The sequence below is a fragment of the Ictalurus punctatus genome, chromosome 16 (genome assembly GCF_001660625.3).
Source record: "Ictalurus punctatus breed USDA103 chromosome 16, Coco_2.0, whole genome shotgun sequence".
Lineage (NCBI taxonomy): Eukaryota > Metazoa > Chordata > Actinopteri > Siluriformes > Ictaluridae > Ictalurus > Ictalurus punctatus.
This window is the reverse complement of record NC_030431.2, coordinates 10,606,906-10,622,171: the sequence shown is the minus strand read 5'-3', so window position 1 is coordinate 10,622,171 and position 15,266 is coordinate 10,606,906. Positions and strand designations below refer to the sequence as shown.

General features: G+C 41.4%; 1 protein-coding gene across 4 annotated transcripts in view; it reads left to right on the top strand.

Annotated features, from left to right (window-relative positions):
- rxfp2a (relaxin family peptide receptor 2a) overlaps positions 1-15,266 on the top strand; it is a 141,510-nt gene that overhangs the window by 44,421 nt on the left and 81,823 nt on the right. For all 4 annotated transcript variants that reach the window (XM_047160690.2, XM_047160689.2, XM_017489990.3 and 1 more), the window contains exon 2: positions 13,412-13,555. In XM_047160690.2, coding sequence (XP_047016646.1) covers positions 13,412-13,555 — 144 coding nt within the window. The remainder of the gene's footprint in view (positions 1-13,411; positions 13,556-15,266) is intronic.

Genomic DNA, 15,266 nt, shown 5'->3' with positions numbered 1-15,266 from the left:
TCCCTTGGATTACTTTGTATATTTAAACCCCCATGCATCTTTGTTTCATGCGAAGTATTGTTTCTGTGTTTAGCTGCCAGAGCCATCCCAAGCTTTTCATTCATTGTCCTCGTTTCCTGTTTTTTGATCCCATTCTCATCCTTGAAGAAGTAGTAGAAGATGTTTTATTTATATAGTGCTTTTCCAAAGCTTTTCATAGGTTGCTTTACATAGCATGTATCAAATACATAAAATACATACAAATACATACAGTGGGGGAATTAAATATTGAACATGTCAACATTGTTTTCAGTTTGATATCTTTTCATGTGACAACACTGAAGAAATGACACTTTGCTACAATGTAAAGTAGTGAGTGTACAGCTTGTTTAACAGTGTAAATTTGCTGTCCACTCAAAATACCTCAACACACAGCCATTTATGTCTAAACAGCTGGCAACAAAAGTGAGTACACCCCTAAGTGAAAATGTCCAAATTGGGCCCAATTAGCCATTTTCCCTCCCCGGTGTCATGTGACTTGTTAGTGTTACAAGGTGTCAGGTGTGAATGGGGAGCAGGTGTGTTAAATTTGGTGTCATCACTCTCACACTCCCTCATACTGGTCACTGGAAGTTCAACACGACACCTCATGGCAAAGAACTCTCTGAGGATCTGAAAAAAAGAATTGTTGCTCTACATGAAGATGGTCTAGGCTATAAGAAGATTTCCAAGACCCTGACACTGAGCTGCAGCACGATGGCCAAGACCATACAGTGGTTTAACAGGACAGGTTCCACTCAGGACAGGCCTCGCCATAGTCGACCAAAGAAGTTCAGTGCACATGCTCAGCGTTATATCCAGAGGTTGTCTTTGGGAAATAGATGTATGAGTGCTGCCAGCATTGCTGCAGAGGTTGAAAGGGTGGGGGGGTCAGCCTGTCAGTGCTCAGACCATACGCCGCACACTGCATCAAATTGGTCTGCATGGCTGTCGTCCCAGATGGAAGGCTGTTCTAAAGATGATGCACAAGAAATCCCGCAAACAGTTTGCTGAAGATAAGCAGACTAAGGACATGGATTACTGGAACCATGTCCTGTAGTCTGATGAGACCAAGATAAACTTATGTGGTTCAGATGGTGTCAGTCGTGTGTGGCGGCAACCAGGTGAGGAGTACAAAGACAAGTGTGTCTTGCCTACAGTCAAGCATGGTGGTGGGAGTGTCATGGTCTGGGGCTGCATGAGTGCTGCTGGCACTGGGGAGCTACAGCTCATTGAGGGAACCATGAATGCCAACATGTACTGTGATATCCCTTTGGAGACTGGGCCTCAGGGCAGTATTCCAGCATGACAACGACCCCAAACACACCTCCAAGACGACCACTGCCTTGCTAAAGAAGCTGAGGGTGAAGGTAATGGGCTGACCAAGCATATCTGTAGACCTAAACCTTATTGAGCATCTGTGGGGCATCCTCAAACGGAAGGTGGAGGAGCACAAGGCCTCTAACATCCACCAGCTCTGTGATGTCGTCATGGAGGAGTGGAAGAGGACTCCAGTGGCAACCTGTGAAGCTCTGGTGAACTCCATGCCAAAGAGGGTTTAGGCAGTGCTGGAAAATAATGGTGGCCATACAAAATATTGACACTTTGGGTCCAATTGGACATTTTCACTTAGGGGTGTACTCACTTTTGTTGCCAGTGGTTTAGACATTAATTGCTGTGTGTTGAGTTATTTTGAGGGGACAGCAAATTTACACTGTTATACAAGCTGTACACTTACTACTTTACATTGTCGCAAAGTGTCATTTCTTCAGTGTTGTCACATGAAAAGATATAATCAAATATTTACAAGAATGTGAGGGGTGTACTCACTTTTGTGAGATACTGTATTTCCAATGAGGCTATTCACATAAAATTTTCACCACACATCAGAAATCCAGAACGCAATATATCCATACATATAAAGAAATCCAAACATTAAAGTCCATAAATTAAGTTATGTGTAATAAAGCAGAATGACACAGGAAAAAAGTACTGAACTGAAATTAATTTAATACTTAGTGGAGAATCCTTTGTTTGTAATGACAGCTTCAAGGTGCTTCCTGCATGAAGAAATTAATCTGCCGCAGCATTCAGGTGTGATTTCGGCCCATTCTTCTAAAGATATTGTCTTTAAATCTTCTTCAATTGGATTGAAGTCAGGTGACTGACTGGGCCATTCTAACGCCTTGATTTTTTTCCTCTGAAATCAATTGAGAGTTTCCTTTGCTGTATGCTTTGGATCGTTGTCCTGCTGGAAGGTCCACCCACGTCTCAGCTTCATCATCCTGGTGGATGGCAGCAGATTCTTCTCAAGAATCTTCCTGTAAAGGGCTCCATTCATTGTATATTTAATTATATGAAGTCTGCCAGTACCATGCGAAGAAAAACAACCCCACACCATGATGCTTTCACCTCCAAACTATTGATATAGCGTTTTAAAGGCGATGTGCAGTGCCATTTCTTCTCCAAATATGGTGTGTAGTATGACAGACAAAAAGTTCAGTTTTGCTCTTGTCTGACCAGACTACACTCTCCTAGTATTTCATAGGCTTGTCCAAATGAGTTGTAGCAAATTTTAAATGAGCTTTGACATGCCTTTTCTTTATTAATGGAGTCTTGTGGGGTGAGCGTGAGTAGTGGAGTTCATTGCTTATAGTTTTCTCTGTGACAATGGTAGCTGCTGCCTCCATGTGTTTCTGGAGATCTTTCTAAGTGGTCCTTGGCTCTTGGGCTACTTTTCTGACTATTCTTCTGACTTCCTGGTCAGAATTCTTGCGAGGAGCACCTGTGCATGGCCAGTTGATGACAGAGTGATGTTACTTCCGCTTGCGGATAATGGCCCCAGTGGTGCTTGCTGGAAGATTTCATCGGAATTCAGCCTCATTGGAAATATATTTACAAAAAAAATGTTGATGCATTCAATACTTATTTCCCCCAATGAACAACACAAATGTAATAAATTAAAAATAAATAAATAAATAAATAAATAAATAAATAAATATGTTTTTAGCTAGGTCTAAAAACTAGGCAGAGAAGTGGTGTTATGGAGAATAAGAGGAAGTGAGTTAAACAGTTTTGGAGCAGCAACACAAAATAACCATCCACCTGCAGTGTACAACCGCAATCTAGGTATGGACAAAAGTTCTGATGATCTAAGGGACAGAGTAAGGCAGTATGGATGAAGTAAGTGAGACAAGTAGTGAGGGGCAGGACCATTTTGTGCTTTAAATGTTAGAAGTAGTATCTTATATTGAATATGTGATGCCACAGGTAGCCCGTGGAGATCATGCAGAAGAGGAGCGATATGAACAGAGCACCTGGTGGAGGATGAGAACCCTTGCAGCTAAATTTTGAACATATTGTATTCTTGAAATGTATTTTTTGGGCAAGCCAATAAATAGGGCATTACAATAATCAGTCAGAGTGAGAGAGGATCGAAAAGTTGCAATTTTAGGAAGGTGGTAAAAAGAGTTTTTAACTATAGAGTTGATATGGGAATCAAAAGAGAGAGTTGTGACAAATAAAACACCAAGATTACGGGCAGAGGAAGAAGGAGCCTCATCAATATCAAATGACATATCCATATTTTGACTGAAGTAGTCAAACCAATAAACAATATTACACTTTTAAAAAGTTCAGGGACATCCAGTGTTTGATGTCCCTAATACATGCAGTGAGTGAATCAGAAAATGATGGCTATTCAGAGCGGGTGGTAAGGTAAATTTAGATGTCATCAGCATAACAATTAAATTAAAGTCCATGCATGCGTCTGATGTCACCAAGTGGGTACATATAAATGATAAACAGTAGTGGCCTAAGAACGGAACCTTGAGGAACACCCTGTGTAATAGATGCAGTGGCGGATTTGTACCCTTCAATAGTGATTTAAACCTTTTGCAATGAGGTGTACACATACATGTGAATTTATCATTATTTCATCAACATTAATTGGTCTTGCAGCTTTCATGTGGAGCCTCAAAGAGCATCTCATCAAAGTTTATTGGGAGGTTTCAGGTGGTGCCAAACATCTGGAAAAAATTCACTTCCAAACTACAACTCAAAAACTGCACAAAAAAACTTGAAACTTGAAACCCAAAATGTTCAGGAATAGGAAAAGTTAGACATATTTTACTTCTTTTTCTAAGTTAATTTTGGGGAAACAAGTTAACAGGTAGATTTACAGTATATTATATCTTATATAATATACTGATATTTTATATATATATATATATATATATATATATAAAATAAATATTCCTTGCACTGAATTCCCAGGCAAGTGAGAAAAGCTTACATTTCTTCACAAACCTTGTCAAAAGTCAGGCTGTGTGTTTGAAAGGGTGCATCATTTTCCGTTGTCACATCCAGCTACGAGTGAAGGAATAAAACATAGTGGGGCATGTTGTTATATTTCACGCTGGGGTGGTGTGATCATTGGGTGTGATACAGCCCTATGTGATGCAGAGTGGCCTAATTTATACTTGTCATGTGACTTGCAGAAGCAGTGGCAATACAAGCAACATTGTTCTAACACAACTCTGCCTATTTTATGTAGCCTACATCTGGAGGAATAAAAGCCACATTCACTATGGTTGGAACTTTTCTTTTTAAAAAACTGGCTCCATTATTGTGCTTTCCGCCTTGTCATGAGCTGCATCTCACATCAAAAACTCTGACTTATATTCAAATGTATTTGCTAATATAGAAAATCCAGATGACTGGTACAAAAGACAGACCTTTCTGTAGATTTGAAGGGCTGCATGAGAGTTTTTCAAAAACTAACTGTAATAGGAAAAGCAGTTTGTGTGTACACAATAATGTACAAATGGATTGATTAGTACATTAATTTAATTTTGGATTTAATTAGTGTAAAGTTCCACATAACTTGGGCATGTTCTCATCTCTCCCTCTCTGTATTCCCCATGATAGTCTGTAAAGGAGAAGAGATGTACAGTTGCGGTCGGAAGTTTACATACACTCATCATGGACATGAATGTCATGGCAATATGGGGCTTTCAATAATTTCTTTGAACTTTTCTTTTTCTGGGGCAGAATGATTGTACAACATACATCTGTAATAAAAAAAAAAAGAATTTGGTTCACAAGTTTTAATTAATCTGGGGTTTTCTGAAATCAATACAGGACAAAAATTATATGTACAGGATCAAAAATATACATACAAACACGATTATTAATTTAGTGGTGCTGAAAGTTCCAAAATTTTCTTTAATTTGCCAAGACCAAGGCCTCTTAATTTCCTGCTAGTGATCATGATTTACTACAGGTGGCAGCTTCTCTGTGCAAGCATAAAAAGGGTTTGTTTGACAGCATTCATTGGATTAACCAACACACAGTACTATGGGAAAGTCCAAGGAGCACAGTGCAGATCTGAAAAAGAGGATGGTGGATTTACACAAGTCAAGAATGTCTCTTGGAGCCATTTCTAAACAACTGCAGATTCCAAGCTCATCAATTCAAACAATTGTATGTAAGTACAAGTTAGTGGGAAGTGTAGCCACTTTGCCAAGGTCTGGAAGAAGACCCAAACCCTTGTTGGATAAAATTTATGATAGAAAGAAAACACAAGGGAAACACATGTGGAAGATAAGAGATTAATGAGAAAGAGGGACATACAGGTTAATAAAGAGGGCTTGTAGGTGAATAATCGCTAGGAGAAGGAGGTTGGGAATACTGGGATTGTGCAGGAGAATATTCGGGACTGCTAGGCAAATACAGAGTAGGGCTGAGAGAATCTGGGGTAGGACTGAAGCCAGGATCAGAGAACGCCTCATCAGGAGTAGGCTCAAAAGGATTCCCAGAGGAAAAGACTGAAGAATTCTCTGTTTGAGTAGAGGCATCCACAGACATCGTAACAGGAATGATCCTGTAGCGTAAGGGGGGGGATTTACATTGTAATGTTTAATATTAATGAGAGTGTAAAGAAATGCATCTTTATTATGAACCTACCCATAATAAAGAGAAAAGTACAGAGATAGCTAAGGTCCTCACTTGATAATTGTCACGTTATGGAACTGAGGCGGAAGCAAGTGCAGGTAAAGACGTTTTATTAAAGGAGGCAGACAGACAAATCCAAATCGTGAAACAGAGGCGTAGTCAAAAACAGGCAATGGGTCGGGCGATCGGCAAACAGTCATAAACTTGGCTAGGCAGGAATTGGAATCGATGTCACTAGTAACGAGGTCAAAAACACAAAACATGAAACTGGAAAACGAGAGGCGGGAAACAACAGCGTGGTATCGAGAAAACTAATCTACGTTTAAAATAAACAATCTAACTATCGAGTTAACTATCTACTATAATACTCCATGCCTTGTACTGGGAGGTGAGGGGTATGTATTGCAAACATAACCAGAGTTAAGTGCTGACAGCTGAAACCAATGTAGATACACCCTCAAACAACAACCAGTGACAAAACAGGGAGGAGACAGAACAGAAACAAGTCATCAGAGCATGGGCTCTCTGGGCACTTGCGCACCTGGCTCGTGCACATGTGCACTCCGGCTGCAGTGCTGTCTAAAGGGGAGATCGTGACAATAATGGTCAGACCAAAATGCTGTAAAAAGCAGAAGTTGTTTTTAAGAAAGGGAACCAGAAAAAGGGCGAACTTAAGGGTAGTGGAAAATACCTAAAAATTCTTATACAATGGAATCAGAAAGTACCTGAAATTCAGACATAATGGAATTGGAAAATACCTAAAATTCAGACTTAATGGTAATGGAAAGCACCCTACATGCTTGTTGGGGATAGAAACAAACTCATCATAGTAGAATCCTTATAACCCCTAGAAAAGTTGTCCACTGCACTGGAGAAAGCATACTTTTCTGAGGTTCACCCTGAGCCCCAAGATCTTCATGTGGGTGAGAACAAAATCTCGATGTTGAACCGCCAGTTGCCTGGACCGTGCTAGAATTAGAATTAACCAGTCATCCAGGTAGTTTAGTACACGGATGCCCTCGAGTCACAATGGAGCCAGAATGACATCCATGCACTTTGTGAATGTGTGAAGGGATAAAGCTAGCGATATTTCTATGTGGAAATATGCACCTTTTAGATCTATCGTCACAAACCGGTCCTCAAACTGAATCTGTGGAGCGATAAGTTTGGTCGTCAGCATCTTGAACCTGTATGTCTGAAGAGTAGAGTTCAGATGACACAGATCTAAAATTGGCCGCGTACTCCTATTTTTTGCAGACCAGGAAATAATGGCTGTAAAAACCTCCCTCCCTCAGGGAACGGGGTACATGTTCTATGGCTCCTTTGTCTGAGAGGGATCTTACTTCCTGCGCTAACGTCGGGCTCTGGTCTGTGCTGACTACTGGGGTGAGCACACCTCTGAACCGGAGGGTAGAGCTCTAAACTGGACTCAGTAACCCTTTTCTACGGAAGACAGAACCCATGGAGACACATTTGGCAGTAGTTTCCACGCTACCAGACGGTCTTTTAGTGACGTTAACTATTCCACATTCTATTGGAGGGAAAGCATCATGTTTTTGTTGCCCTGTGACAGTTCGCTGACTAGAGAACGTTGAAAACTACAGTAGCAATTGGGGCTAACTGCCCTAACAACCTCATGTCCCCTGACACGTCCATCCACGGCCCCTCAGGACCGCTCCTCTTTGTCTGCTTGGCCTTCATGACCATTCTCAGATCAGGCCTACTAGCAAGCCGCGGGCCGCCTGGATCTCCTGGCTGTCTGCGGGGGTTGGCGGGCTGCCATACTCACCTTCTGTGTCTCCCTCGCACTAGTGCTGGTCCAGGCTCCACACGTGTATGCCTGGGTGAACTCGACCCAACAGGGAAGGAACTGGCTGAATGCCGCCATATGTCAAGTTCACTCAGCAGGTCTGCTTGGTAGGCCTGCAATACTGTCATTGTCTGCAGTGACCCACAAGCAAGACTACTATTGCATAGGCCTTGCTCACCAATGCCATGGTGGCCTTACACGGTGGCTTGGATGGCAAAGCTGGCCCCCCTAAATTACCTGCTGCCGATGGAGAGAGGTAGCTCGCAAGCACCTCCTCCACCTTCAGCATAGCTAAATAGCCATGCTGTTCATTCCCCACAGTGGCCGAATAATCCAACATTGTGGGGTTATAAATACGGCTTATGCATGGTTTTCCCCCAGAAGCCTGATATTTTGTCATGCACTTCTGGACAAAAGGGGACTTTTCTGCAGTGTGAGGGATTTACTTTCACTGGGGAGATAAAAGCTCATCCAGCCTTAGTAATCACTTCAAGTAGCTCTTTATATGCTGCTCTCAGTTTTTATCACATCCTCCTGGCTCCTCGGAGTCCGAGAGGAATTATTACTATTATTTTTTTGTGTGTGTGTTTTGTTCTCTTTGTTTTTCCTTTTGGCTTTCCATAGCGGAAGGAGAAGTTGCGACACAAGCTCCAAAATCCAGCGGAGAGCCGAACTCGGAAGACAGAGGAAGAGATAGAACAGCGCTCGTCTCCGGCTCCTCTTCCGGATCTATAAGAGATCCCCCAGACCTGAGACAGCTAGCTGCTTCGGCTGCGGCCGGCCCAGATTTGTGAGGCTCTGAAACCCAACTTGCTTCTGCCTCCGAGAAGAGAGCGAGTCGTGAGCGGACTAATGTAAGGCGTTACAATGCGCAGCCTCTCGAGGCTGCCATCGCATGCTCCCACCCTAGACACTTCACACAGAAAATGTGCACTAGTCCCCGTGATGAAACGGGAGCACGTAACACACTTCCTGAAGTCTCTCACTCATATTTTCTCTCTCACTCATTCCTTTTTTTTCTACTCTTTTTTTAAAGGGATAGAAAAGTCCAGAGATTTTGAGAAAAGATAGAGAGGAAATGAATTTTTGTTTCTTTACACAAACAATCGACATGCAGTCTCGCTGAAGATAATAAGGCTGATGGCGCGGTTCACAGGTGCCATATATATATCACGCAACACGCTTAATTGCCACGTCACCTGATCATGGCAGCCCTATAAATGGGCATGATTTTACACAAGCTTTAGATGCCAGTTGCACGTGAGGGGCGCTCCCCATAGTTTTATGCTAAATGCAACGTGGAGTTCGCTTTGAAAGGGAACTGGTGCATTGCACAAAGTGGATGGAATAATGAAGAAGGAGGACTACCTTAGAATTATTCCGCATAATCTCAAACAGCCAGCCAGATGGTTGAAACTTGGACACAATTGGGAGGTTCCAACAGGACAATGACCCCAAACACACATCAAAGCTGGTTGTGGAATGAATAAAGCAGGTTAACATTAAGCTTATTGAATGGCCTTCCAAAAGTCCTGATCTCAACCCTATCGAAAATTTGTGGACTGTGCTTAAAAGTTGTCAAGGCCAGGAAACCAACAAATGTCAGTGAACATTACCAATTCTGCCAAATATATAACCAGAATTCTGCCAGAAGCCGGTTGATGGCTACCAAAACCGTCTGCTTGAGGTGAAACTTGCTAAGACATTCAACTAAATATTAAGTGTGCTTTATGCATATTTTTGACCTGTGTGTATAATCTTGACCTTTGTTGACTACAGAACAAACTAAATAAATTAAAACTTGTGAACCAAATTCTTGTTTTTGTTTTTTATAAAAGATGTTCAAAGAAATTATTGAAAGCTCAATATTGCCATGACATTCATGTTCATGATGAGTGTATTTAAACTTCCAATCGCAACTGTGTATGGTTGTTTTCCTCTCCTACAGGCATACAAGTGCATATCACCCCTGTATCCCCAAGTGCTATATCTTCTTATCTGATTGAACAGAAGTTTCTGTCCCTGTACTTGTTCTGACACAATAAGCTCTCTGTTCATAGTTAAGCACTTATCTAACTGTCATACCCCCACCCATCCATTCATCCATCCATCCATCTTCTATACCGCTCATCCTTTTCTTCAGGGTCACGGGGAACCTGGAGCCTATCCCAGGGAGTATCAGGCACAAGGCGGATACCCCCCACCCTTCCTTCCTATTTTCCTGTGTATATACTCTGCCTATTTCAGCATTAAACTAAGAAGCTTTCACTTCATTCTGTGTCTGTGTGACTTCTTCCTGAGCTCAGTACTGAGAGTGTAACAGCAGCATGGGTCCAAGAATTTAATTCTGAGTCTGGTAACAACAAAATCTTAACAGTTTCCTGGTGTCAGAAAGTGGGATATCTGGACGGAGGTAAGTGATCTTTTATTTTCTGTCTCCGTGTAGATATCCCTGTATTCTTGAAGTATGGGTTGAAAATATAACTTTGCGCCACTCATAACCTGACCATCAAATATGTGACAACGGTCAATAGCCCCACTGTCCTGCGCCACAGACTTCTGAGTACCTGACCGGAGGAGCCTGCACCAAAGGCCTAGCTGGAACATGACTGCTTAGCCTACATACATGACTCCTCCTCACTCCGTCCTGATTTATCACAGCACCCTCTAGAAGGAGGGGAGAAAGTATATGTTGATGGGTCATGTTCTAGACCCATCAACTCCACATTTTTCTGTTGCTATTTTGTAAGTTCATTACCAAGTATTGTTCACAGGCTCACTCCATCTCAGGCTGTAGAACCCGTTGCTCTCACTCATGCTTGCTATCTCTTTAAGGGTAAGACTGTTACCATATACACTGACTTGCACTATGCTTTTGGTATCGCACATTATTTTGGAAAGATATGGCGTGCTCGTGGTTTTCGTGCTGCTGATGGCAAAAATATATCATGCACCATGCTTGTTTCTGATCTTTTAGAAGCCATGCTCTTACCTGACAGGTATTCTTAAGGTTAAAGGTCATGACTCCTCTAACACAGATAAGGCTCATGGTAATTCACTCGTTGATGAAGTGGCGAAGCGTGCTACCAAAGAGTGCTCGTCCAGCCCCTTTGTCCAGCATAATGTCTATTTTTCACGTTTTCTCATTCTCTAATCCCTCCTGACATTGATGTTGCTTTTTAAGAAACACAGGTCTCTCCAGTTGCCCTTATGTTTTGGTCCTCGGAAGCTTGTTCCCCCTCACCCACAGGTGGTTTATTATGCTGCCCTGCTGACCTCCTTGCTCTCCCATCATCTGTACTTCCGTTTCTCATGTGTCATTTTCAGTGTTTCTCATGCACACGAAGATGGGTGATCTCGGCTATAACATCAAGGTTTTGTATTTGTGACACCCACAAAACTGTTAAATTAGTTCATGATGCATGTCTGACTTGTGCCAGAGTAAATGTACAAGGAAAAACTGCCAAACATGATGCATTTCCACCACCTAGTGGCCCCTTTCAGGCATTGCAAATTGACTTTACACACATGCCAACTGTCAGAGGTCTCAAATGCCTTTTAGTTATCATGGACAAATTCTCCAAATGGGTAGAAGCTTTCCCATGCTCCTAAGAAAATGCCAACACTGTTGTTAAAATTCTAACCAAAGAAATAATCCCAGGCTATGGTATCCTTAAGGTTATTGATGGTGATAATGGAACATCCTTTGTTTCTAAGTAACACAGAAACTTTGAAAATATCTGAACATTGATTGGCATTTCCATATCCCATATCATCCCCAAAGTACATGGATCATGGAAAGAAAAATCATACCATCAAGAACTGCATGTTGCATCTTATGACACCTAATCAGAAAACAACATTGTCTCATGTTGACATCATTATTGGCAGACCATTTCCCACTCCATGGACAAAGGGTAACCCAGGTGTTTGTTTTACAAGAGATCTGGACATGATTGTTGACCCTGTAATCTTACAGGACTTCTTCTGCAACCAAGTCTTGGTAGAATTTGAGGTATGCTTGGGATCATTGACCTGCTGGAAGGTCCAACAGTCTTTTGCAGTCACTTGAGGGTTTTTCACAATCTGCTCTCTGGTTGCAGGACTTCTTCTGCAACCAAGTCTTGGTAGAATTTGAGGTATGCTTGGGATCATTGACCTGTTGGAAGGTCCAATGATGCCAAAGCATCAGCTTCCTCACGGACAGCATGATGTTGTCTTCTAGGATTTCATGATACTTTAATGAATTCATCTTGCCTTCCACATGCTGCAGCTTTCCAGTGCAAGAGAATACAAAACAGCCCCAGATCATCACCGAGCCACCACCATGCTTGACTGTGAACAGAGTGTTCTTTCTTCATCCTTCTTCCTCCAAACATACCGTAGCTCCATCGTGCAGAAAAGTTCCAGTTTTGTTTCATTGCTCCACAGAACAGAATCCCAAAACTTCTGAGGCTTATTTATATGATTTTAAGTCGACATTTCTTGTGCTTTGGGTCAGAAATGCTGTACATCTTGGAGATCTGGCATGTAAACCTTCTATGTTTAGTATGCGCCTTACTGTGCTCACGGCAACCTCAGTGCCTGTTGCCACCAAATCTTGCTGCATTTCTTTTGCAGTCACTTGAGGGTTTTTCACAATCTGCTCTCTCAGAAATCTGGTTGCAGCCATTGATAACTTCCTTTTTCTGCCCTGCCCAGATTTTCTGGAAATATGGCAGTGTAATTTCTGCCCAAATCGTGGGGAAAAAAACGAAATGGTTTTTGGAAAATTACAGTGAATAGCTTTAATTATCAGCCAAGTCCAGCAGGACTCCACCAGCTACTGAGCCTTCCATTTTGTTAACAACCCTGCCAACAAGCTGGATATGGTTTTAAAAAAAATGGATAAATGGATAAAAATGTTATTTGCCATTGGCATCGGCACAATATAATTTATGATGTGTACTTCTGTAGACACAATGTGAAGTGTTATTGCATCTCAGGTTTGTCCCAAGTTCAAACTTGAGCTCTGTTTAATATTTGTGTGGACTCATGTTCTCATGGGTTTTCTCTTTGTTTTCCAGTTATCTCCCACTTTCCAATCATAAGCAGGTAGGAAGATTGGCTATACTAAATTGCCTGTAGATGCAAATAAGTGTGTGAATAGGTGTCTGCGAGGTGCCCTGTGAGGTACTGGCATCCCTCTGGGTGTGAATTCTCATTGTGCTCAGTATTCATGGGATAGGCTCCAGATCCCCCACTGATGCTGACCAGGACAAAGTGGTTTGTAGTTTTAGTTAATTATAATATTTAGTGCAATGAATTAATATATTTTTAATATTGCACTGAAATCTGTTATATTCATAACTGCCCTATCTGTAACCAATTTCATAGGAGGTTCTTTAGCTTGGTTAGATTCATGGTGTGATTGGAAGCTAGACACAAACGTAAAGTGGGAATTGCAGTTTTAAAAAGCACATTCAAGAGATGTCACAGCAAATGTTAATGAACCTGGATTGGCAGTAATGCTGGTTATATCATTCATGCAAGTATCTTGCTTGGAAGTGTCTGTCATAGCTCAGTTTCATAGGTCGTATGTTTTGTTTATTTTTCATATTTTATTGTTCTTTCTTTTCCTTGAACCAGTCTCCGTGCTTGCCAGCAAGGTGATGATGGAGGGCTGCCCACTTGGCCAGTTCCCCTGTGGGAATACAAGTGTGTGCCTACCACAGGTGCTCCAATGCAACGGTCACAGGGACTGCACGAATGGAGAAGATGAGGATCATTGTGGTAAATATGCACATGTTAGGGGCATAAAGATTCATAGAGAGTATCAGGTCACTTGTCCTGTAACAAAACATGGTAAACAATTGAGACAGCTGATATTGATATCACTGTGTTGATTAGTCTACTATTATTTAAGAATGTTAGCAAATTTTCACTTGACGTGTTTCTCTCATAGGTTTATCTCAGTGCATGTCACTGCTGCTCCTTGACTTTTTTTTTTTTAATCAGTGTTTTCCAGCCCTTAGGTCATAATAGTATTGCATAGTTTCCCAGCATTATATCAACACTTTTTGAAACGTAATAGTTTAGTAAGTGTATTGATTATGGTCACTTTTAGGAACACAATGCTAGTGCTGACTCAGACACCCTTTGCTCTCAAAACAGCCTTAATTCATGGCACGGATTCCGCAAGGTGATAGAAACATTGCTTTGGTGTTCTCGTCCATTTTTACATTGCATCACATAATTGCTACAGATTTGTCAGCTGCACATGCATGCTGCAAATCTTCTAGTCTACCACATCCCAAAGGTGCTCTATTGGCTTCTGATCAGATCTTAATGTATACAGAACTTATTATCATGTTCATGAAATCAGTGTGAGATGACTATTTGCTTTGTGACATGACACACTATGCTGTAAGTAGCCATTATAAGATGGGTGAATTGTGGTCATAAAGGGAAGCATGTGGTCACCAGCACAGATAGGTTGTGGCATTCCAGCGATGCTTAATTGGTATTAAGGGGACCAATGTGTGCCAAAGAAACATTCCCCACACTGATACAACATAAACATCCAGAAATGTGACATAAGGCCGTTTGGATGATCAGATTCATGCTGGTGATGCCAAATTCTGACCCTACCATCAAAACAGAAATCAAGATCATTCAGAGCGCGCAACATTTTTTCCGATCTTCAACTGTCGAGTTTAGCCTGTAGCCTCAGATTCCTATTCTCAGCTGACAGGAATGGAACCTGATGTGATCTTCTGCAGTTGCCTCAAAGTTCAATGTTTTGTGCTTTCTGAGATGCTTTTGTCCTCATCATTGTTGTAAAGAATGGTTATATGAGTTACCGAAGACTTCCTGTTATCTCAAACTGGTCTGTTAATTATCCTTTGACCTGTCTCAACAATACATTTCTGCCTGCAGAGTTGCTGCTCACTGTATGTTTTTTCAGGTTAGAAATGTTTTATCATAAGATAAAGCAGATTGATCTGAATAACTTTCTTTTTGTGTAAAAATGCCAGACACTGTTGTGTATGAAAATCTAAAATACTAAAATACTCAAACCAGTGCATCTGACACCAACAACCATGCCAGTGAGAAGTTACTAAGATTAAATATGTTCTAATGTTTGATGCAAACATTTACCTGTTTCTGCATGATTGTATGCATTGTGCTGCTGATTGGATAATTGCATCAATGAGCGGAGGTGTTCCTAATCAAGTGGCTGATGAGTATAGTGAGTTAAATAATCAAATGATAGTTTCTTGAGTTGTTATCACCAACCATGTTCCTGGAGTTCTATCTTCCTATATAATTCAGTTGTCTCAAATTCAACACACAGATAAACAAGCTTTACTTTGTCAGCTTTGGAACTGAACTCTGCCTGAATCCCATCTAACAGGTTGTGGACTGTGGTATTGGCTGCCACCACAGCAACTCCTACTAACAAGAAAAGAAATCCAGAAGACATAAATGACTAATTTATTTA